This window comes from Aythya ferina, assembly GCF_964211825.1.
Source record: "Aythya ferina genome assembly, chromosome: 8".
Taxonomy (NCBI): Eukaryota; Metazoa; Chordata; class Aves; order Anseriformes; family Anatidae; genus Aythya; species Aythya ferina.
The window spans coordinates 12,562,805-12,586,185 of record NC_140304.1 but is presented as its reverse complement, the minus strand read 5'-3'; the positions used below and the strand labels follow the sequence as shown (position 1 = coordinate 12,586,185).

At 49.5% G+C, this 23,381-nt stretch overlaps 1 protein-coding gene and 1 long non-coding RNA gene across 5 annotated transcripts in view; both read right to left on the bottom strand.

The window, feature by feature from the left end:
• The window catches only part of ACBD6 (acyl-CoA binding domain containing 6), a gene marked incomplete at its 5' end in the record, with an annotated part of 74,565 nt that overhangs the window by 6,074 nt on the left and 45,110 nt on the right, over positions 1–23,381 (bottom strand). The window contains 2 exons of one of the 4 annotated variants that reach the window (XR_014695376.1): positions 12,158–18,925; positions 19,029–19,469. The exons of 1 other annotated variant lie outside the window; for it this stretch is intronic. Coding sequence is in view for 1 of the 3 variants with exons in the window: in XM_084527245.1 (XP_084383371.1) it covers positions 19,257–19,469 (213 nt within the window). Of the gene's footprint in view, positions 1–12,157; positions 19,470–23,381 lie in introns of those variants that run through there. 2 more of the 4 variants (XR_014695377.1, XM_084527245.1) reach the window with 2 other exon arrangements.
• LOC311440389 lies at positions 1,687–13,907 on the bottom strand. The gene is made up of 2 exons (XR_014695382.1): positions 12,932–13,907; positions 1,687–12,491 (listed from the first exon to the last, which is right to left on the bottom strand). It is a non-coding gene; the product is annotated as an uncharacterized lncRNA (long non-coding RNA).

Below are 23,381 nucleotides of genomic sequence, written 5' to 3'. Positions count from 1 at the left end.
AGGTGAACTCCAGCTGGTCTTGGTGCAAAGGACACCGCCCAAAGTGCAGCTGGAGCTGTTAATTTTTCTCCTTTGAAACCGACGGGGATATTTGTTGCTTTGGTTCATATAAAGCGCCGAGTCAAAGGGGGTGTTTGTTGTGACTGTTTACTTCTTCTCGCTCCACTTTAGCTTTGGGGTTGGGGAAATGTAAATCACACGGCGCTGCGACTACAGCAGAACCCAGAGCCCACTGATACCCACTGAAACCAACCGTGTTACAGATCTGTAACATAAAAACCTGAATGCTTCCCTCGGTTATTTCCAAAGTGCAAGCATGGGAAGTTTGGTAATCGCAGTGCTGGCGCCCTTCTTTTCTGTATTAGGGCACAGGAAAGTTGGAAATGAGCTTTTATTCTAGCCCTGTGCTGCATGGCAGGGCTGCGTGCCCCCAGCAAAACTCAGCTGTAGCCACAAAAAAAGCACGTGGCTGCTCCAGCAAAGCCTCACGACAGCACAGCACACTTCTGGCTAGCTTTAAAATATTAAAATTAGCTGCATCGCTGATGGTTACACGCGGGGATTCCCGTGCCAGGAGCAAGCGCTGCAGCTGGTGGCAGACCCGCAGCCACCACCGGTCTCGGTCTCGGGGAGGCAAAACGCCTCCGGGCACAGATCACCCACCAGGACAGACAGACAGAAAGGTGTCTGAGGCTGCTGCCGAGGCAGCTAAGAGGCCCAAGAGGCGTGAGGAGGCAGGTAAATACCCGGGCACTGAACGTGCTCTGGAGCACGAAGGACGGGCTCCTGCAGAGAACATCTCGAGCCAGGTTTGAGCCTGCAATGCCGCTGGTCTGCGCGTGTGGCCCCGTGACAGTGCACTCACTTGTAAGCGTTTGAGCCAACAACTTCTCCTTCTGATATGAAGACAGAGTATGCAAATAAAAGAATATTGCTTGTCTTGCAACAATTTCCTCTTTGGGAGCCGCTGCGTTATGCCCCGTAACAGCGGCTGGCGAGCCAAGAACTTCAAAAATAACAAACGTCCGTGTTTACCCAACCCATCGACACAAAGATGCTGCAAAACTACTGCTGCCTCCTACGTGCAAGGTCTGCGACAGATGTCACTCCGTGGAAATCCCGCTGGCAGTGGGTAACTTATAGGATAAGGGGATTGCGCGGTGCTCCTGAGAAATTTGGGCAAGAGAAATGAGAGAAGACGGAGCGAGCGCAGATGGACCGACTGTCTTATCCCTTAAGTGGTACTATGGCCACTGCACGCCAGTTTGGTCTTATAAGGGAGAGGATTACACCGGGGCTTCCATCCCCAGCTCGTTCCTTGGGGATTTCTGTTCCCTGGTGTACCTGACACAGGGTTTTGGAAGTACAGATGGGGAGGCAGCGGCACGGAGCCATCTGCACCGAGCCCTGCAGCTGTGTACATCACCTAACACAGCTCCTGCTGCCACGTGGAGATGTGCCACTGGCTGACTGCACTGTTTTCATACATACAGACATTTTTTAAATAGTGTTATATATACAGGGATCTTCCACACCCACCAAATCCTCACCCAGCTGCCTACAGAAACCCCTGCCCATGCAAAGGAGGCATGGACACCGCCTGGGGGACACCCCCTACACATGCACCTTTCATTTAGGAGGGAAAACAAAGCCAAGAGTGGCTCCACGTTGGGTTTTTCTTCTGCACAGAAGAGCAACAAATCCACACCAGTGTGCAGCCAGGGCAGCTGGTCCCTTCTCTTGTGGGTGAGCACTTCGGTTAGGATATGCTCACCACGTGCCTCTGCTTACCCAAGGGCTTTGGTCCACGGTGATGAACCCAGGGCTGGGCAGACATCAGCAGAAAACACAAATAGTAACCTTTCCCTTCTGAAAGATGGCACGTGAAGGTATTCTCTTCCTCCGTTACCATTTTTTTTCTGTTCATCTGTGGGATGTTAACGGGTGCGTGCTCGTTCCTGTTCACGGGCTCCAAAGGTTGGCAGGGATCGCAGCAGATAAGAGCGATGAGGTGATAAGAGAGTTTAACAGCGCAGGGCCTGGGCAGCGTGGATGGGCCAGCGAAGATAAATATTTACACTACGTCTTTAGAAGGTGAGTGAATAAAAAGGGCTGGGATAATACAGACTCTGAACTACTGCTTAGGAGCTGTGAATATAAATCTCCGCAGCCGCACGACACAGACTCACTCAAGCCAGGGAGATGAAAAATCGCAAGAAAATACTTCCCTCCACTTTTAAAAACGGTTTTATTTCTCATTTATTTCCACTTTAGACTTCAACTTCCCAACAATTTACTTTAACCTCATCATCTTCTTTTTCTCTCCGAGATTTTATCCCCAGGATGACTGCGGGTGAGACTGCAGCCAAAAGCGCACCAGGATTCGTATGCTAATGCCCACCAGCACGCGAAACCGAGCGACCTGGGCTGCTACAAGCAGCCTGAACTCCACCAGGCAACTCAGTGGATGGCCCAGCACAGCCTTTATTTTCATTTTTGTGCTTATTTTGCACACAGCAGCCTGGGTTTGGGCACGTACCATTAACACCTGCAAAGGCTCCAAGGACCAAGGACACAGGGCAACTTCCGTCAGAAGCAAAACCCAAATCCAGGCACCAGCCACACACAGCTGTTATTTGGGGTCTGCAACAACCCAAGCTAACCCACGCGGGGCTTGGATATCCCGTCATGAGCTCCCCAATTAAATCTAGCAGGCAGGCATGGTTGGCAGGTGCCCCTTGCTCCTGGTGCCGAGCTGTCCTTCTCCAGGAGCTCTCTCTCCTGCCCCTTTATACCTTTCAAGGCAGATACCCGCCAGGCTGGAAGGTGCTAGACAGATCTTTATCATCACCTCTTGAGCCCTTCTCCAGAGCCTATCACCAGGCTATCACTGGGGCTATCTCCTAAGTGCCTCCTGGATAAATTAGATCTGCATAGAGAAGCAATTATTACATTTCCAATGGCACGGACCCTTACAGCACAGTCTGCTACTGAAAGGCAAAGGAAATTGCATTAGCTTTTGTTTGATTCACCGTTATGATCGAGGGAAGAGGGATGCAGCAGCCCTTTAAAGCCGAGCAGCTGGGGATCCTTCTGTCTGGGAACCTCCCTACCCGTACCTGTGCCTTGAGGATACGCTCCTGGTTCATTCAGGTGCTCTGATTTGAAGGCAATCAAACCTACTGCTAAAGGCAGATCCCAGAAAGCTCAGAGAGCACCTGATGCCCAGGAACTCGCTCCCCATAGCAGCCTGCATCCGCTACTGCCCCCAAACCCGGCTGGCCCAGGAGTTCAGAGGGCCAGGGTCACGCTAATCCCTCACCGCCCCAGTTCCCAACGAGTTCCGCACCTCAATTTCCACGTGCAGTTTCAGTGGGCTTTATCACATTCCCTGCTGTCAGCACCCCGTGCTCGCACCTCGCTATCCCCCCGCAGCGTGGCTGTTTCACTGCAGAACAAATGCATTTCTGCACCTCGTGCACTGCTGCGACTCCTGGGCTGCCGGCCCGGGGTGCCTTCCTGCCCCGATTTGTGCACCCAAGCACTGCTGAGGGGTTGTGTTTGTAGTGCCCCAAGGAATATTTGGTGCTCTCCGTTACTTCCAGCATCAGGCACCTTCCCGGTCATCGCAGAGGTGTGTTAGTGTAAGACAAAACCTGGAAAATTTGGGCTTTGTTGTCTCACTGCAAGGATGGGGATGCAAACCTTGGAGGGAGCCGTGCCTCGAGTTGCAACAGGCAGCACAGTGCTGCAGCTGAGCCAGCCGTACAAAAGTACCTATATATGATCACAGGCTGCAAACAGGACAGCCAAAAGCTGCTCCCCCTCTCTCCTTTGTAGCCCTGTATTACGTGATGCTCAAATATCCCTTCTCCTGGCGCTTCCCTGCCCCCCCGCGTAAAAGTTCGTCGCTCCCCATTCTGCTCGTGTGCTGCTTTATCACTTTAGCAGATACCTGGTTATTTAAGGGGCAGGATAAATGGGCTGAGACAGCTTTCCCATCCCCAACTCACTAGGGAATGCTTGGAAATTCCACCTGACACCGGGACCGCGCTCTGCTCTTAAACAATCTCCCGTCTGATCCGATTGTTCCCCAGTGGGGAGGCAGGCTGCGGCTCGCTCAAGAGTCATTGATTGGATTAACAGCCTAATTCCCAACAGATGAATAGAATACTGATGTCTTGTCAGCCCACATCATAGAAGGAAAACACAATCTGCTTCTACAGCCCCGAAATTTAACCCTTTGCTTCCTCCCCCCCCACTGCAGGGCACGGGGCTGAGCGCAAGGGTCCGGTGCTTCCAGCTGAAGACCTTGCCCATGCAAATCCCAAAATCCCCAAATATGTATTAATTTTGGGGCAGCTTGAAGGAAAACTGAAGGTTTCCTGAGCCTGCCACTCGGCAGGCAGTGGGGCAGTGCAGGGAGCCGGGCGCATCTCCCCTCCTAATGGGGCCGCTGTTGTGTTCTTAGCTCATGGAAAGGCCGTGATGAGAAATTAATTGATATTGGTCAAATGTTCACCACCAGAGAAGTAGGACCGTGTGCATGTTAAAGAGTTCTCCCAGAAAAAAAATAAAAAAAATCATGGGCTCCTTGGCTCTATTGGCATCTATTTCCTTGCTCAAGGTGCAAGGATAAATAAAATCATCTGATTTTAGGAAATGTCCTCAGAGTGACCTATTTTTTTCTCAGATCATCGGGGTCCGTAATGCTGTGGGGTCTGTTTCTTTCTAACAGCCACCTTTTATGTCTGTATTTACGAAACAAGCAGCCACATTTAAATACCATCACATCTCAGCAGCAATCCCAGCACACACACAGAAACAGGGCCTTCGGCCTCAAGCCGGGACTGGGACCTGTATTAAGGGTTCTGCAGCATCTCTGACCCAATGTCGCTCACCACCAGCGCTGGGTGTCCTGCCCCTCCTGCAGGGACTGGTGTGTGGAAATATTTGGATTTTCCAGCTCATGTGCAGAGTGCAAACCTTCCCTCCATCTCTCCCTAACTCTAACAAACCCAATAAGCCCAGCACTAACAGGGCAAATAGGAGAGAGCATCAAAGGATGGAGGCGCATCAAAGGATGGAGGCGCACGCCCTTTGGTTTTCTCCTCTGAGCGCTACCTGGGCGACTTTCCAGGCTTTGTCATTTGACAACACCAACATAAAAGACCGAAGGGACAAAGCAGGACTCCCTCTCCTTCCCTCCCCTGCTTGCCAGTGCCACGACCCTACCTCCCTACCTCCCCAGGCAGCAGCATGCGCTAAGGGCAGGGCTGCCCGAAGCGAAACAATTAGCGAGGGCTCACAAACAGCTCAATTAATGCAGCGTTATTTTAACGTCACCCTCATTATTAGCTCCTTTTACAGTTGGAAAGCTGAATGTTTCAGCTTCGTCGATTGTTCCAGCAGGGCAGTAAATAAATAACTAAGCAGCATGCCCCCAGCCCAGCCCTGTCCTGTAATAGGGCTGTGCTGTGCGTTCCCGAATCCAGGTTACGGATGGGGACTGGGGCAGTTGTGCCCTGGAACCAGCAGACTGCGGGTTTTATAAATACATACAGAAATAATTAAAATCTAAGGGGTTTAGAAGGGTTAATCTCCTTTAAATAATCTCCGCCACAAAGCCTGTAAAGTCACCGCTGGCGCCGTGCCCGCGTGGGACCGGCTGTCGGCTATCGGGGCAGCACGTGTGGCCGGGAGCGGGGAGCTTAGCGGGCAGCAGGCACCGTCCTGAGCACGGCTCCCCCGTCCTGCAGCAGGGCTGGCGATGCCGTGAGCAGGGTGAGATCCAGCACCCAGCACCAGCTCTGCCCCGCGAGAGAGAAGGATGCTCCATGGGGCTGCCGAAATTAGCGGGGTGGGCGCGAGCTGAGGGTGTTGCTGCTGCTGCTCTGTTTACCTGAGTCCTTTCTGACTTCGAGGCTTGTGTTTAAAAGAGTTCAGAGGGGCTCGGGACTTTGTAAATCACCGTTTTTCCTAGGAAGGACTGAACCCACAGCCGGGGGTGGCCAGGGAGGTGTTGCACCTTTAACCAGCACCTTTAATGGCACGGGAGCTGCCACCCTGCAGCTCTCCATGTCCTCTCTGCTTAATGTGTCATTTTCAAAGCCAAGAGCTGGGTGGCTTTTAAGAGATAAAGAAACCCAAGAGAAAGCACAGAAACCATCCCTGCGTGGGCCAGAGCAGCACCAAACACAGGAGTTTGCTCAGCACAGGTGTCTGCGCAGATCCATCGAGTCTGCCCAGCTCAGGCAAAGCAGGGTGAGAAAGGCAGGGTGAGGCTGAGACACTGCAGGCATGCAGGAGTGCAAGAGCAGCTGTGGGGCTGGAAACAAGGTTTCAGCCTCCTGAAGCCAGTTTCCAGGACTGCAGGCACGGCTGCAATCCCACTGCACAGGAGGAGCTGCAAAACGCATCCCTGTACCCCTGCGCCGCAGCCAGGAGCAGTGCTCAGGAGCAGTGCTGTGCACGGACCAGGCATGGGGAGATGTGTACCAGGAGGACCAGAGGCACTGCTCGTGGTCTAAGGGATGTCTCAGTTCCTTTTTTTTTTTTTTTTTTTTTGCTTTTAAACTGGTGAGGATAAAGAATCTGGAGGCTGTGTTTTGGTCTCATAAACCTTCTTCGGCTAGGTTTGCAAAATCAAAACTTTCTGCGTTTGGATGGTCTGAACCATGGGTTTGGCGTTATAAAACCCCACTAAATGAGCTCTGGATTTTACTAAACTATGCCCTGGGGAAGGCTGGGGTAAGTGGGCAGATGAATTACAGTGGCCCCCAGCCCAACAGGCATTTTTTTTCCGCTCTTTTAGAGCAAACGTGGTACCAGGGAGCTGGCCCAGCCACCCCGAAGCACCTCAGGACAGCGCCGTGCCCCGCAGCCTCCAGACAAGCCCTTCTTCCCAAGCACGCCTGCTCCTTAAGCCTGACGGCTGCTCTCTGTGGCTAATCTGGAATTAGAGAGGGCGTTCGCGCACTCGCAGCCGTCTGCCAGAGGGGGAAGGCATCAGAGCCTGGATCCTGCCCCAAGTGGAGCACTGCCAGGGAGACGCTGCGGCCGGAGCCGACGTAAGAGGCTCCTGCCTCTTGACCTCCAAGGGCTGTGACATCTAAAGGCCTTTTCACAGCCTCTGTGAGCTGTGTCAGTAGCTAATTTATCATTTTTTTTATTTTATTTTATAAGGCCCTTTGTGCACGAAGCTGCTCTTTCGTTTTATCATCCAGCACAGCTCCGCGCTGCACTCCGAAAACTCCCCTCCCGGTTTACGATCTTTGGGACCAATTCCTGCTGGAAGAGCCGAGAAATAGGGAGGATAAAGGTTTATTAGTGCTGCTCACCCGCAGACAGTCGGCTTTCCAACCAGCTTTTAATCGAGTGCCAATACGGAAGGCAAAAAAAAAAAGATAGGAAAAACATCTGGGGAAAAGTGCCTCGGGTCATCACACTGTCAGTAACCGGGATTTCTCGGAGGAACCACAGCGCCATTAAGATATAGCCAGACTAAATCTGGGCAGTTTGGTTTGTCATCACTTATTTAGCGAGATGCAGAACTGCTCTTCGCTTTAAAGGGCTCTTTCAGAGCGCGACAGCGGCGATCCTAATGCAATTCAGCAGGACCAGGAGGCGCGCAGGGGAAACCGCGGCCGGCTTTCCGACAGCCAGATTTATGGCCGGGGATGCCCTGCTTTTTGAAGGCGATACCCCAGCCGTGGCAGGGATAACAGGCTGGCTGCTCACGGGGCGTGTGAGCACGGCAGGAGGTCAAGGTCCCCCTGAGCCACCCGGCCCGAGCTGAAGGCTGGGGCCGAAGTCACGGCGAGGGCTGAGCTCGGCGGCCTGGAAAAAGCCGCTGGGAGCCTGCTGGGACCCCGACATCTGCCCCAGTGCGCAGAGCTGGGACCAGCCCAGTGCACGGGGTGGGCTGCTGGGGAGCAGATGGCACCCACCCGTGGTGGCCACCGAGCTGGGGCAGAGCTGAAGCGGTGACCCCGAGGTGAACAGCTCCGTACCTCCCGTTATCCACCCCCAGAGCCCCCCCAAATCTAAGTATTGACACATTAATCATCCCGAGCTGCAAATACAGCTTTCCACGGGGGGGACCTGTATTTATTTTGGGCCAAAACACCGATTAAAAAAAAAAACGCAAAGATTTCATTCCCTCATCAGAAACGTTACCGGTTGATGTCATTTATTTTTTTTTTTCCCCTCCCGAGAGCCAAAGCACCAAATTGAAGGAGCACAGCCCCTGCAGAGCAGCGTGGATGGCTGCGGTGAATCACAAAGTGGTGGCCGTGCCCCCTCCTGCACAGCTTGCCCCTAAGCAGGTTAAGGGCAGGGGAGTGGATTGGGGAGCGCTGCCTGAAGGCTCTGAGCACACGGGGTGGGACGGGCACCTCCGCATCAGGACACTTCTCAAAGCCATCAGGCAGAGGGGTCAGCCTGTCGTGTGTGTGTTTTTTTTTCAAAACTGCACGAGCTAATGCTTTAAGAGTGTCTTGATGGAATCAGGGAAATTGGATTGTCCCCCCATTTGCTGGCCTAAAACAAGCCTTTTTTTATTTATCCCATTAGAGGAACACAAGAGAAACCTTTTAAATGTCACTAAAATTTCCCCTGCATTGCAAAACCCAGTCGAAAGGGTTTTAATTTTCCCCGAGACCTCTTAAGTAATGCAGCGTGTCAAGGTTTAATACATCGTGTGCGGGGGATTGTCTGCTTCCCCAGGGCGAGTCTGTGGGGTCGGCCCTGTTCGCCGGACCCAGCCCCTGTTTGGGCTGAGCTCCTCAACCCACATCAATTTAGGTCAGTTCTGGCCATGAAGGTGTGACAAAGAGCCCCGTTGGACCTTCCCCCGGGTCAGTGTGGGGTTCCCAAAAATGCAGCAGTGCCGGTCTCCCCCCGGTAATTTCCATCTGGGAGTTTGGGCACTCTTGGTTTTGTGAGCGCCTGTAATTTATGGGCTTCACTTATTTATTTATGAGGACTAAAGAGACTTGGCAAGAGGCACTTAGGCACGCTGACACAAGGCTCCCAATTCCCCTGGAGTATTTAATATGACAGGCATCAGCTTAATACGAGGGATGGAGCCCAGAACTGACAACCCGAGGCACACAAAGCGCTCGCCTCCACGGTGTAAGAGAAACACCAAGGAGGATCTGGCAGCCCTGCGGCCTGGCACTGGTGCCACTCCCAGGGGACCACAGCCACCTCTGCCCAGAAAAACTGGGGGTACTGCTGCTGAAATATGATGTGGTTTGTGTGGCTTTGGGACCAGGCCGCATCTGTGGGATGAAGGAACCCACGTCGAAGCATCGGAGACGAGACTTCAAGCAGCCTCTGGGCTACAGGGGACCGAGGGACCAGCAGCTGGTCCTGCCTACAAAATTCCCTCCTGCCCCCAGTTTTGGAGGCAGAGAAGGAACTGGAGGGTGACGGGCATCCTGCTGGGGTCACGTCAGCCTCACCCTCTGCTCCCCAAACTCACACAGGCACACCGGGAGCAGGCAGAGCTGGGGGGAGTGATGAAGAGGTGGCAGCCCCTTGACAAGTGACAATAACACACCCGTGAGACTGAGACCCCGCTGCCTGCTCTTCCCTTTAGGGCTGCATCATCTGCTGCATGTCAAAATTCTGCACGAAAATCAGAAAAAGGACGGTGGTGGTGGTGGCGGTGGAGGGGGGTGAGATCCGAAGGGCTGCTCACCGGAGCAAGGGCTGCACTAAAAGGATCAGGAGGTGCTGGGCCGAGGGGGTGGGGGAAATGGGATAAAGCAGTGGGTCTAATCAAATCAGCTGAAAAAGCTGCAGCCTCTCCGGGTTAACCTTGCCAATCAGCGCAGGAGAGGGAGCATGTCTGCGCACATTAACGCGGGAGCGCGTCCTTGAACCCGCCGCCGGCTCCGTCCTCCCCCAGCGGGGCTGGTGCCCAGCACTCAGAGCCCAGCCCGGGCTCAGGACCCTCTTCCCCATGGTTAGAGGTGAGCTGGAGGGGTTAAACCAGCAAGAGTTGGTTTAAAAACCCCGCAAGGAGACAAAAGGAGAGAGCCTCCCGCTGTCAGCCACTGCTCAGCAGCTGGGAGATGCATTACCAAGCTCTGCTAATGAGGGAGGGCACAGAAGTCACTTTAAAATAAATATTCACTAGGAATTACATGGGTGAGCTAAAGGGATTATCCCGCTGCCTTAACAGGTCCATAAACCAAACGTGAAGTGGTCTGAAAGGAGCGTTTGCCTTCATTTTGACCCAAATCGACCCTCCCGCTAACAGCCGCAGAAAGGCAGAGTTTGGAAACCGTGTGCCTGCTTTGAGGTGGCATTTTTGTGAATTCCCCCAGATTCTTGGTTTTCTGATAGAAAAACAGGACTGAGCTGCTGGGAGCCATGAGCCTGTGAGTGTTTCCAGCTGCCAGGCATGGGGAAAAGCGTGCTCTGCGATCCCACAGCACATTTGTCCTGGCATTTCCAGAGCTGCACATTGCCAGCAGGCCTCCAAATGTGCCACGTGCCTTCCAGCTGGGGCACACATCCCCGTGTGCCTGGAGCTACAGGAGGGGAATTAGCAAGGGGCACGGCCGTGTGTCTGCCCACAGCGAGGACTGGAGTGGGTCAGGAGGGCAGGACTGGAGGCATGCTCCCGAGACACCTGCATGGTCTGGGGGCGGCGATGGGTACAGTAAAACCTGCAGCCACACGTGCCTGAATTATACCTAACTGCAAAGCATCGCTTCAGAACCAAAGAGGAATGATCAGAAGTGCACAGGTGAGGGTAACGGGATGCTCTGGGCTCCGCAGGCACAACACAAAAGGTGCATCTCCAGCCTGGATGGGATGTGCTGGACGCGTGCCCACCCTGCAGACATCTGCACGATTTTATTCTGGAGCCCACAGCCTGTATACCTGAATCAGCCAGTGTGCACGTTTCTAAAGACAGCTATTTCTCTAGAACACTCTGAATTAATGTTCTAAGAACACCACAGGACTATGGGAAGAGAAGGAACACAAACTCCTTTTAAATCCTGCACAGCCACGAGCAGGAAGGTAGGGCCCTCCCGGAGCAAGTTAGGAAGGTGAGAGATGCTCAGGCTGTAGAAGTACAAGAAACCTCCTATAGCAAGGGTCCTGAGCAAACCCCCAGAGCCCTCTGGGGGCTCCTGCATAACTTGGGGAACAGGAGAACCAAGCACAGTGGGAAGCTGGCAGAGAAAACAAAGTCCAGAAAAAAAAAATCACTATTTAAAAAACTTGCTTTTATTGGTGGGAAGAAAAAAAAAAAAAAAAGGTTTGCAGCCTTTATGTTGTTTAAAGACTTCTTCTAGATGCTCAGAAGATTTTTGGTTAATTTTTGGATTAGAAATAGCCATGAAAGCCTAACTCAGCAAAGCCTAATTTCACAGGAGAAATCATTATTCCAATTCCTGGGAAGCCTGGGCAATGGGAGTGGAAGTGCTGCCTGCCACCCACTGAAGGCAGCGAGGGCAGAGTGCTTTAACAAGCTCATTTTAGACTCAAATACCAGGCAAATATTAACAGCAAATAAAGGCACAGCTTTATATATGCTCTCAGATGAAAAATCATTCCCCTAAATCAGATTTCTCCCCTCTGAAATACACTTTTATACACTTCCAAAGCTACATTAGGAAAAAAAATTAACAGATAAAACTCGGGACTTCTGTTTTTAAAGAAAATAAATCTTCCCCTCTCTTTTCCAATGATTAATTTTCAAGTATTTGTTGGATATTGTAAAAGAATGATAAGGAATGTAAATTCTCACTGACTTTCACCCACAAACAGTGGCCTGAATCAATCCCATGCAGCATAACCACCTGGCACAAGCCTAGAAACATCACTCAGCCTGCTCTAACCCCAAGCCCTTGGGGCTGTACAACAGACACAGCTGCTATTTTCACTCCCTACCCCAGCCAGCAAGGTGTGATGTTGGCCACAAGCAGGGGAACTCACCCTGTGGACACCAACCCCAAAGCATGGGCTGGCAACATAAGCAGTTTCTCAATAGATAATTCAGAGCAGCAAACATGCTTACCCCCACCAACAGCATCTGAAGCCTCACAGAAGGATGAACCACCTTCAGTGCAGGATTTAAATAGGCAGCAATCACTTTCCCCATGTATATTAACAGGGAACACCTGTGGGGCTTGCTCTTGTTGGTTGCTTTGTGTGGCACTAAGGATGTGCATGTGAAAAGGGAGGCTGCTGGGCACAGCCAGGGCTGCTGAGCCCTGTTTCTCAGAGCCTGCAGGCTGTATTCAGCAGGGGTATCCAAATATCCAAAATATCCTTTACCTTCCAGAAAAGCTCCTCCAGAAACCTGTCAACCCACCCAGGGTAACTCACCCTGCTGTGCCTCCCAGTTACGCCACGCAGCCTCCCAGCACCTGGAGCAAAATGGAAATGGCAACTGGGGAGCTTCAGGTTGGACCAAACGAGCAGCCCTGCTTGGTGAGAGCACATGAAGCTGGTGTAGAAGGCACCTCTGTGGCCGTGCCAGTGTCTGAAGGCTGAATTTGGATGTGCAAATGTGCTGACTGCTGATTTCTTCAGGCTGATGTGGGCAGCAAGGTAAGGAATTGCCATGCCACGCTTGGAGGCAAAGGGCTTTTGTTCAGGATACCCAGATGTGGAAAAGAGTTACTATGGAGAATGGGTTGCTGGGGATTTGGATCATCCCTCTCCTTCAGGAAATCCTTCCCTTTCTTGATAGGACCTAGAAGTTTGAAACCCTCCTTTTATTATCCTGCAAACCGTGACCCTGGGAAGGGAGAAGTCCCCAGGTCCCTGTGATTTCAAGCAGCGGTAGCTGTCAGCAGAGCAACTGTGCAGCAGCATAAAATTCCAAGATAGACAGCTTCACTTGGTGGCTTTTCCCACCTTGAGTGCTCAGGAGACAATACCCTTCTCGGAGAAGAGGCACCGTGCTCCAGAGCGATGGTACATATTAATTTCTAAAAGAGGATTTTAATCATGCAACGTCCTCTGCAGTCGCACAGAATTTAATCTCATTGCTGACAGTGGGTGATGGGGGAGCATGTTAAGTGGAAAAGTTGTATTCAAGACCTCCTGGCAGATCTGTGCTACAGGCAGTCCCCTGGGAGGACGAGCACAGCCCAAAGTGGTCTCTCCCAGCCGACCACCCCTGGCCAAGAGCCCCTGATGCACTTCAGGCACTCGCACGGCAGCAATGCAGGCGTGTTCCCAAACTTCTGTGCAAGGTTTGAGCACACGTATTAATACAGTTAGCATTTATCGAGGCTTACTTTACAAATATTGATTTATTAATCTAGGCAAGACCCAGGGATATATGCACATAATGCTCCCATGTTACAGTTACAGAAACCGAGACACACGCAGAAGAAAAAACCTGACTGTCTGATTTACTCAAGGTCAAACAAGGAGCACAGCCCACAGCCAGGATTAGTTTCAGGATGCTGAGCTCCCCACGCTCTGACTAGCAGGACGTGCTGTCCTTTTCCACGCTAGGTCTTCCCTCTCCTAATAAGATCTGCCCACACGTAAGCCTCCATTAGTGAGAATCTTGCCTTCGTTCGGTAATCTGGGGAGACAAAATAAGCAAGAGCCCAAACCTGAAAAGCACAAGGTGTGAACTGGGACTGTCCCAGCTGCCAGCTAGACACCCCACAAGTGGCTTAGCATCCTTGTGCACACCTCCTGTGTTATCTTCAGTCTTGTCCCACTTTTACCGAGCAGCTTTACAGGTCTTGTCCAATTAAACAAGTAAGCCTTAACGACGAGAAGGAATTGAAATAATGTGTTCTACCAGTTTTAATGGGGCTTTAGAGTTTATAAGAAAAGTTGTACTTGGAATCATGAAAAAAACATTTTTTAAGAACCTTCTACAAAATAAAACTAATGTTGTTTAGTGCTTGAAAGGCATAAAATTATTTTTTTCTGCTAAAATAAAAATACTTCAATAATATATTTGAAATCAGGTTGTCCTAAGTGATGGCTCAAGCAGAATACAACCCCATAAAATCACTGCAGTTAATGGAAAATAACGTATGTTTTCAAGCAGCATATATCTGATGCCTGCTATCTGAAGAAAATCACCAGGTAAGTCACACAAACTCCTGTAACAACTCTTTTGAGGTATTAGAATAGCTTTGAACTATTTCTGGATAAAAATGAAGTAGGAGGCAATGGACCTACTAGGTCTTAAGAATGGTTAAGAGCAGAGGTGAAACCTAAGCTAATCTTCAGTCACTCCTTCATTTTGCTCCTAAAATTCCTGATTTTGTTAACAAAACTTGGGCAGGAAGGGTTTCTGACACATTCTGGTAGTAAACATCTCCTTTCCTAAATGTGCTATTCACAAACACAAATACAATTCTGTTTATTTTCCCCCTTCCAAAACCAAGCCCCATCGCCATACTTCTGGTGAGATTTCAATTTATTTTTAAGGAGAATTTGAAAAGTGAAAAGGCTTTTCAATGAAATTCTAACTTCAATTCATATGCACCTAAAAATTAAGAGTGTGAATGAAGTAGGTTAAACTGCTCTAAGTTAAATTAAACACACACGGATGTTGTATATCTGGTTAGCAAGAGAACTGAATTTACCATGAAGGCTGTATCTAGTTGCAAATGAACATGTTTTAATGGTTGTTAACAAATGGGAATCAACCCTTCCTTGGAAAAATAACTGAGAACTGGATTTAAATTGATTATTAAATTAATGAAATCAATCGAACCTATTGGCATCTCCCATTAGAGTCCCTTTTAGATGCACAGCCTGTGCCGGCGTGGTTTGTCCACGCAAGCAAAACCAAAATTGCTGCGGCATCCAAGTGGCAGCACAGCACCTCCTGAATCCATCCCTCCCAAACCACGCCAGACGCCGTGAGCCCTAATGCATGCAGAGACCTCTCCCAGCCCGAGAGCATCCATTAGGACGCGGAGCCCACTAATGCGTCCTATTTTCCTGTATTAACCGAGCAAACGTCAAAAAGTGGGTCCCCGTAACAGCCTGACCCACTTCGAGAGTCCACTGAAGCCAAACTGACTTTTAGTTCTCCGGAAAAAAAATACAAATTGTGCTTAAATAGAAAGCAACCAGTTGCAGCACCGTGGGATTAGGTGGATGAACCCCTCAGCGGGCGCAATCAGCTTAGCGGCACCAAAGATCACAGCACGGTGAGCACAGCTGTGACACTGAAGGGAAAGGTTTGCACCAGGCTGGAGTTTTTTCCTTTTATTTCCAGCCTTTTTCCCTCTTTTCCTCCCTCTCTCTGCAGTCACATCCCCACCGGCTCCGTTAGCGTGAGGGAATGAAGGAGGGAAATGGGGAGGGAGGAGCAGTTTACATCTGGGGGTCAGCACGCTTACACGGCGTCGTTAATTCAATTAAATGGCCAAATAAAGCGGGGCTAGGGGGTTTCCTGACTGAGGTTAATTTTGACTTAATTCCCATTCTGCCTGCCGGTGCCTGACACACAGCGAGGTGACCTGCTGCGGGAGGGAGTGCTTCAATGTCCTCCTGCCCTCCTGGCAGCCTCCCCTTGCACCAAAACTAAGGGAGACAGGGAGGAAGGACTTGATTCCCCTGCTCACACTTACAAATTCATTAAATTATACCTGTCTCTTAATCTATCCACCATTAACTATTCTGTTTCTGGGATTTGGGGTGTTGCTTCCCCCAGGAAACCACCCTGAAGTCCAGGTGAGCGCAGGCATCTTTGAAAGCAGGTGAGGATCAGTACAGGAGTTGTGGGAATCCCTTACCCGGGGGAAACTGCTGGATGGACATGGCAGAAGTAGGAGCTTCTTGGACAAACCATTCCTGCACAGCTGGCTAAGGAAGCTCATCTGAAGGCTGGAAAAACCCAAGCCTGTGCAGCTGCACTTTTGCACAAGAATTCCAGCAGAGAATTAATTTCTTCTCTTTTTACACAATAAAGACCTTTTTTAGTACTGCAAAGTCTTGAAGTCTTTAAACTAACCAATGCTTGAAGACCCAGGGTGCTTCCTAGAGCTACCACGTGCTCCTCTTCCTCAGCCAAGCCTTCCTTTGCTCTCTCCAAGATGCCAGCTCAACGCCCCGCTGCTGCTCGTTCTCCCCAGCAGAATATCTGCGTTCAGCACTTCTGCGTGTACACAATTTGCAAAGTGCTAGGCAAAGAAGCACGCCCCGAAACGGCAAACCCACCAGGAACGTCAGGAGGACAGATTTGCACATGTCAAGTCCATCATCTCGGGATGCTTTCAAAGTTTTGCTTTTTTTTGTGGCTCTACAAAACACATCTCCGGGGCCATTATATGAATTAGTTGGAAAGGGGTGGGGGAGAAGGAGGAGCGCTTAAGAACAGCAATACACCCCTGTGAGGACATTGAGAAGCATCTGGCTCTGAGATATTAAGAAAAGGGAAAAAAAATTAATCATGCTGCCTGGGAAAAAAACCTGGCATCAGCACAGGCACCTTGTCATAAGGCAGATATTAATAATGCGAACCCCCAGGGAACGCGCCGCCAGCTGAAAGATCCGCTCCTTGGCGATCACAGCGCGGGCAGGTTTAACTGATGCCTTTTTGAGGCCGTTTGAATCTTGCTCTAAAACACTGCTTAGGATTTTTTTTTTTTTTTTTTTTTCCAGCAAAACGAACCCTCAGTGCTCAAGATTAAAGAATTACTGCCTTACTCTTTTCCAGGTACTGATGTGCACGAGGGAGGGCAACGCCATACATTGCTGCTCCCCAGCGCTATAACCAGAGCAGCAGCAATAACCAGAACTTTATTTTTTTTTTTAGCAGCAATAACCAGAATTTTGCACAAAATTTGTTTAATGACCAAAACATAGCAAATTTCTCCTTTTTTTTTTTTTTTTTTTTTTTTTTTTATCTACCTTGTTGTTTCTCCAGAGCTGCAGAAATCGTTCTCGCCTAGTGCCTTGAAAGCAACCACAATAAAGAAACCACTGATCTGCTGGAAGAGTGTTGCTAAAAGCACACTGGACACCCAGGACACAACCTTACAGGTACTTGCTCACCTCCTGGACCATCCTTGACTAGCTACAGCTCCAGATTCACAGGATACAAACACAAACAACTCGCGGAAACACAGCACCAGCTACAAAATAAAGGTCTCAAAGATGAAATGATTGAAAAGCACCGAGTTGGATGTTTCTATGCTATTTGATGATGTAGGGACTAACAAGCAGCCACATCAAGTAAGACAGGTTGCAGTTGGCAGATCTAGATGGCAATTCCCCGGCTGGGGAATATCGCTGCGGCATCCGCAGGCTGGAAGCAGCCCACTCCAGCGTGTGAGTAGAAGATGACACCCCCGAGATAGCACCAGGTGCTGTCAGCAGCAGGGCATCCTCCCTCCAGGAACGCGGTGCCACCGTCAGTGCCACTATCTGCTCAGATCAGACTTAATTCTGCAGCCGGCTGGCTGGTTTCAAACCACCCTGTCCCGAGAGGGAACGTTTCCTGCATGGGGTACAGCTGTGATACATTCCTATGCAAATTAATCAATTTTCTCTTTCCCTCTATGAAAAGTCTCCCATTTCTTCCCCGTCACTGAATTTATCTCCCAATGGACGTGACAGAAAGCCACACTTGTAGGTTTTTTGTTTTTTTTTTAACCGATCTGGTTGCAGAAAGGGACACGTTCAGCCCCGAGATGCACGCAGATAAAAGCCCCATTGATTTCAGCAGGGGATTCACGTGTTTGTCCTTCATCAGAAGTCCTTGGGAATGACCTTTTGCCATCTTCTAAATCCCTGGAGGCAGAGTTCCTCTGCCATGTCCCTCCGTGTCACCGCCTGGGGAAATGCTGAGCCACAATTCCTATTCCTGTGCTGATCTCTGGTTTGTTCTCCCTTATTTCCATTCCCTCAGCCTTTCCATTTGCACTACCTGTCGCTCTGCATCTGATGCCAAGAAGAACTTTTGGGGAAAGGGACAGACAGCCTTTGCTTCTTGCCTGATGCCTCAAGTGGCATTCATGCCAGCTTCAGCCATAAAAATCAGCTAGAAGAGCTCAGGGCAACGCTGAGCCCGTTGCTCTCCATGTGCTGCTCTACCGGTGTGCCCTGCTCACATGCAGATGTAGAGGAGCTGGGCACAGCAGTGAAAACTTGCCTTTTAAAAAAAATATTTTAAAAGCTTGACAAGTTTTTCTTTTCGATTCAAGTTGTGCTTTCCTTTTTCCGCCTGACAAAATAAAATCTAAGAGTTTCTGACCGTGTAGTTGTTCCTAGGTAAATTCAGAGAGCTGTTTCGTGTCGTAATTTACCCGTGCACAAGAGGAACACCTGGCAAAAAGGAAAAAAAAAAAAAAAAAGATAATCTAAAACAGGTCAAAATGAATGCTTCCAGTGGTACACTCCAGTTTGCATCTTCTTCAGTTTGAGACTTCTTCCTGAGCCGCTGGGCTCCTGTGGCTTAGCAAGTTGCTTCCTACCAGCTGATGAGTGCAAGCTGACCACCTCCACGCTTCACTTTTCCATCCGAGAAGAAAAATTGATGAGCAGAAGTCACCAGAGCTCTGAGTTTTTCTGCTGCTGTGAAATATCCAGATCGAAACTGCCTTCACGGTCCACATTAACCTCGTTACTTTGCAATTAGGACCGGAGGTGAGGGTGCCCGCGATCACCTCCTGTTGTACAAAACCTGAGCGCTCGGTTATCAAGCTATGAAAAATCGATCACCTGCAATTGCTGAGCCATAACTTTACAAACCTCTTCTGGGTTTGACCAGTGGAATTTAGACTGCAATGCTCAATTTCACACCACTTCGGAAGCCAAATTGCCGTGTAATCTGTGAGCATCGCTCGGAAATACCCTGACAATAGCATCGGGAATAGGGCATCGCGGAGAAGGCAACCGGGCAGCTTCTGCAGATCTGGCTTCAGACTCAGATGTCATTTGCACGGTGTGACTGTGATTAAAACTTGAAGTTAAAAAGAAAAAAAGGAAGTTAAAAAGGAAAAAAAAGAGTAAAATGAAATTTCCTACACACAGGTGACCCTGCCCCTGGCTGCCCAAGCACCTACCAGGCTTTTTCCGTAGCACACTGCAGCCTAGTGCTTTCTGAAACGCTTCTCATCTTCCCTCCGTGCTGCAGAAAGTCAGCCACTCGCAGCTCCTTCCCTACTCTTTCCCGTTTTGTTCATTAATCACTATCTCGTTTTGAGGGCCCTGCTGAAAGGGTGACATTTCTCATCTGCTCACCGAGCCGGGGAAGGAAAATGGCTCCAGAGCTGGGGCTTTCCTCCTCTCCATCATCTCCTGCACACACCAAGCTCGTACAGGAACGTGCCCAGCCTCTCCCAGCAGCAGGGACGTGCGGTGATCTCTGGTGTGTAGCTGCATGGCAGGAGGAGAAGCTGCTGGGGATAAGGCCACCTCCAGCCACCCGGTCCATCGCCCTGCCACTGCTCACCTGGAGCTGGCTGGGATGCATACATGCTGTGAATCAGACCTCTGAAACCAGCCTGGATAAAAATAAAAATATATAAAATACATATAAAAATATATGTATAACTAAGGAAGGAAATATCGTAGGGGAAAAAAAATCAATTAAAAGAAATTTGCAAACCATCGTGTTAGAGCATCTCATTTAGAGCAGCCACTTTTTATTCGTAGGGCAAGTAATTGCAGTACTATCACAGCAGTTACACCCTGCACTGCAGAAGGTGACAACATTTTTAGGGGTATTTATTGTAAGCACACTAAATTCAGGACTGTACCCCGCAAATTAATTTTCAAGGGTGGCAAAAGTCAGCTGGCTGGAGCTGTTATTGCTAATAGCTAGAAAAGACCCACTTAATCACTTTGCATTTTTATTTGTGGAAGATAAAGAAACATTTCTTTCCCTAATAGTTCCATGCTTGTTTCATCTCATTTTGTCTGGGCTGCAAGATCTGTTTAATTTCATTTGATCGGTTTTCTCAGGGTCTTAGAACTACCATATTTTTATAATCTTGTTATATCCATGAGATAAAAAACAATTATTTGCCCCAGCATTTCCCAAATGGGAAACCAAGACAGAAAGAAATCAAGTGACTTGTTCAAGGTCACGCAGGATTTTGTAGCAAAACTGGAGAATTAGAAACCTGAACTCAATTCTTAATAAACCACAAGGGGAACTTCCTCGCTGAATCACCAGGGGTGCTGCAGGCTGGGACATCCAGCGCTACTTTTTTTTAATAACATGAACAACTGCTAATGACAAGCAGCAAACTATCTCCCCCTTCACTATAACAGGGAAAATGGCAGCTGCCAATGCAGTTTTGTTACTGATTTCTGCCATTTATAAAGTTTTTAATAGCCTCAGGAACTCTGTTTTGCCCTGGTCTATGCTGGGAAGGAACGGGGTAGCATCACCAGGGCAGCAGCAGTCTGGAGAGGGACAGCACCGACCTAGAGAGGAGGCTGTGGTGCAGCCTTGCAGTGAGGAAACCTCAACAGCAGTTATACACATGCACTGAACAGCTGCCTTGTTTGCTGTGCTCTGTCCATTTGTGCATTTGAAGCTAATGTCCTGCAGTGGAAAACAAGAGGTGTTTTCCAGAGGCAGCTTCAGAAAGGTGTGAGGGTGCACCTACCACTTACGAACACCGAAATACCATCAAGGTAAGCCTGCAAGCTGACCAGCCAAGACATCTCACCTAGAGCGGAGGTGTAGAGACCTTTTGAACGTTTTTGGCGAGTGGGACACTAAAAGATGCTTTAGGCTGATGCAGTGCTCATGGGGAGGAGGGGGAACGTCAAAGAGCCACTGGCTGCATCCGAGCTGCGGTTTCCATCTCACTTCCAAGCGGTGTTGAAGTACATTGGCAGAACAACATCCATCAGAGATGGATCAAATGCTGACCACAGCAGGATTTGTCCTCTACAGAGGATACGAGCGGAACAGTTGAATCTGCATAAATACTGCATTAATAACAACCAGCCCGGGTGAAGATAGCATCTCGATATTGAGCACCAGGCAAACACCTACCTGCTAAGAGCTCAGAGAAGCTCCTGAGGTTGCTACTGCTGCTGAATACTCCAGAACCAGCAGGTAGGGCTGCGTGGACAGTACGGTGCCCAGGGCTCAGGGTAGGACCTGCTGGCTTCTTCCCCTGGGCCCAGGGCTGCAGCTGACTCTCAAAGTCACACCGTAGAGCCATGGATAAGGACTGGGGGTCCCAGCCATCGCTGGCAGATACAAACCCACGCAGAGGGAACATTTTGGAGGTCAGAGCAGAGAGTGTCTGCATTTCTGAAGATCAGGTGAACCCACACCTGCCTCTGCTGGTTTCTCCACCACGACAGAGCTACCTTAGTGGTTATTTACGCTGCCCTCTTCCAACTTTCCTCTCTCATCTAATGTAAACGTGCTATAAATACAGGCTTGGCGTAAAGCCCATCAATCCACCGCTCAGCTCCCCCGGTCCTAAAGGCCTTTCTCTGGACACGCTGTGATTTAGCTCCAAGTTCCTGTAAGTCTGAGCAACTTCTTCCAACCTCCGTCAGCACTAATGTGACACGTGCCCTTGTGCTACTTCCGAGACACCCGTACCTTGAGAAGCCGAATCCAAATTTCGGCACGACTCATGTGGACGTCGTTATGGGCGTCCTTCTTCTGCGGCTCCCACGAGCCCTGGAGGAGTTCCTCGGGGTTTTGGAGGGAGCACTGATGAAAGTCACCCTACCCTGGGCATGCCACAGGACTTTGCCCTCAACAAGACCAAGACCTCTGCCCAGTGTCAGATAATCCGTCACTATAAGCTACTTGTAACCAAGCCAGATATTTATTGCTATTGATCTGCCTGGTCCCAGCGAAAGACTTTTGTTCTCCCAACCCGGGACTTTGACCTCAATTAAGTTATGAATTTCAATCCGATAGACTGCTCCACTTACCCTGCTGCTCTCCCTGACTGGATTAATTAGAATTAGCTAGGCTGGGAGTCACCCCGAGCGCCTCATGGATCATGTTATTTTAATAATAAATAAAGAGACGGCAGCAGCATACAAGGAAGGATTCTGAAAGATTGTTCATCCAAAAGCATCATTCAGAACCTGCCAATACTAATTTCTCCGAGTTTGATTACCTCATTTACTTCTTTTTATTTCTATTCATTAATTGAGTTTTATCCCCCATTACTTCAGCTCCCCAAATGTGCCCTTCCTATAAAGGAACCAGACGCACACGTTGCCGATCCAAAGTTTTATCGCTGCAGCTCATCAAAAGTAGAGTTAGCAGGAATGGAATAGTCATTAAGCATTTAATAATCTAATAGTGCTGAGAAAATATAGATATAATGGGTGGGGGGAGAGGAGAGGGACGAGGCAACCCTGTCTGGTGCCACGGCGCGTGCGCGAAGGCCTCCTCACGGATGGTTACTTGGCTGGTGGACAAAACCGAGCGCCTTCAAGGAGGTAACATCCCACACTGGAGATAACGCATATATATCAATTAGGGTATTTTCTGACAGCACAATAATGCCTCTGCAATGAGACCAAACCGGGCTGAATACCGAAGAAATTTGATTGGCAAGGGGAAGTTTCTGAACTCGGGAGTCGAGGCCTGATGGCTACATTATCCTTATTACTTCTCCTTCTGTATAAAAGCAATTACATACTTGAAGATGTCGGCTTGCCCAGGACGGTACCGAAATGGATTGTCTCAGCCAGTCATGTCACAGACACACTACGGAGTTATTGACCCATAAATGAACACTTATTTGTCATGCTCATTTTAATGTTTAATTGGCTGGAACAGGAGGAACAGATTTAGACGATGGAAGTTTACCAATTTTTCAAAGGCTGGAACACAGCTTGCAGAAAGCCAGGTCCCGACCTGAGAAAACACAGCAGAAAGCCTCAGTGCACCTTCCACCTTCATCTAAGTTCAGGCCTTCATTTTGTAAGAAACCCTTCTTAGGACAGGCTGATTTAGCCCAGCCAAGCTGAGCCTTGTAGCAGGAGACAGAAGGCTCATTTAAACGCGGGATGTTTAAGCTGGGACAACCAACCAGACTGTTAGGTAAGCCAGAAAGTTCCTGCAGTGTGGGATTTGCTGTTTTCCAGCAATGAAGCACTCACCTTGCGAGATGCAGAGGGAGAAAAGCCCCAGCCTTTGCTTCCCTGTGCAGGTGAGCACCGCTGAGCCCTCTGCTGCATCTCACCCCAGGGGTTCCTGTCCACACGAATTTCCAAAAGCCTTCCAAATGCATCCTCTCAGAAGCTATTAAATGCTACTGCTAGAGAACAAGAGGGAAGGTCCTTGCACTGACTGGTAGCTGATTACAAAGGTAATGATTGAATAGGGAGAAGGGATAAACTTGCACAATTGCTGGTGATCACTCCAAGGGCTCAGTGCAAGGGCTTGGGTTGTAAAGCAAACACGTAAGCAAACA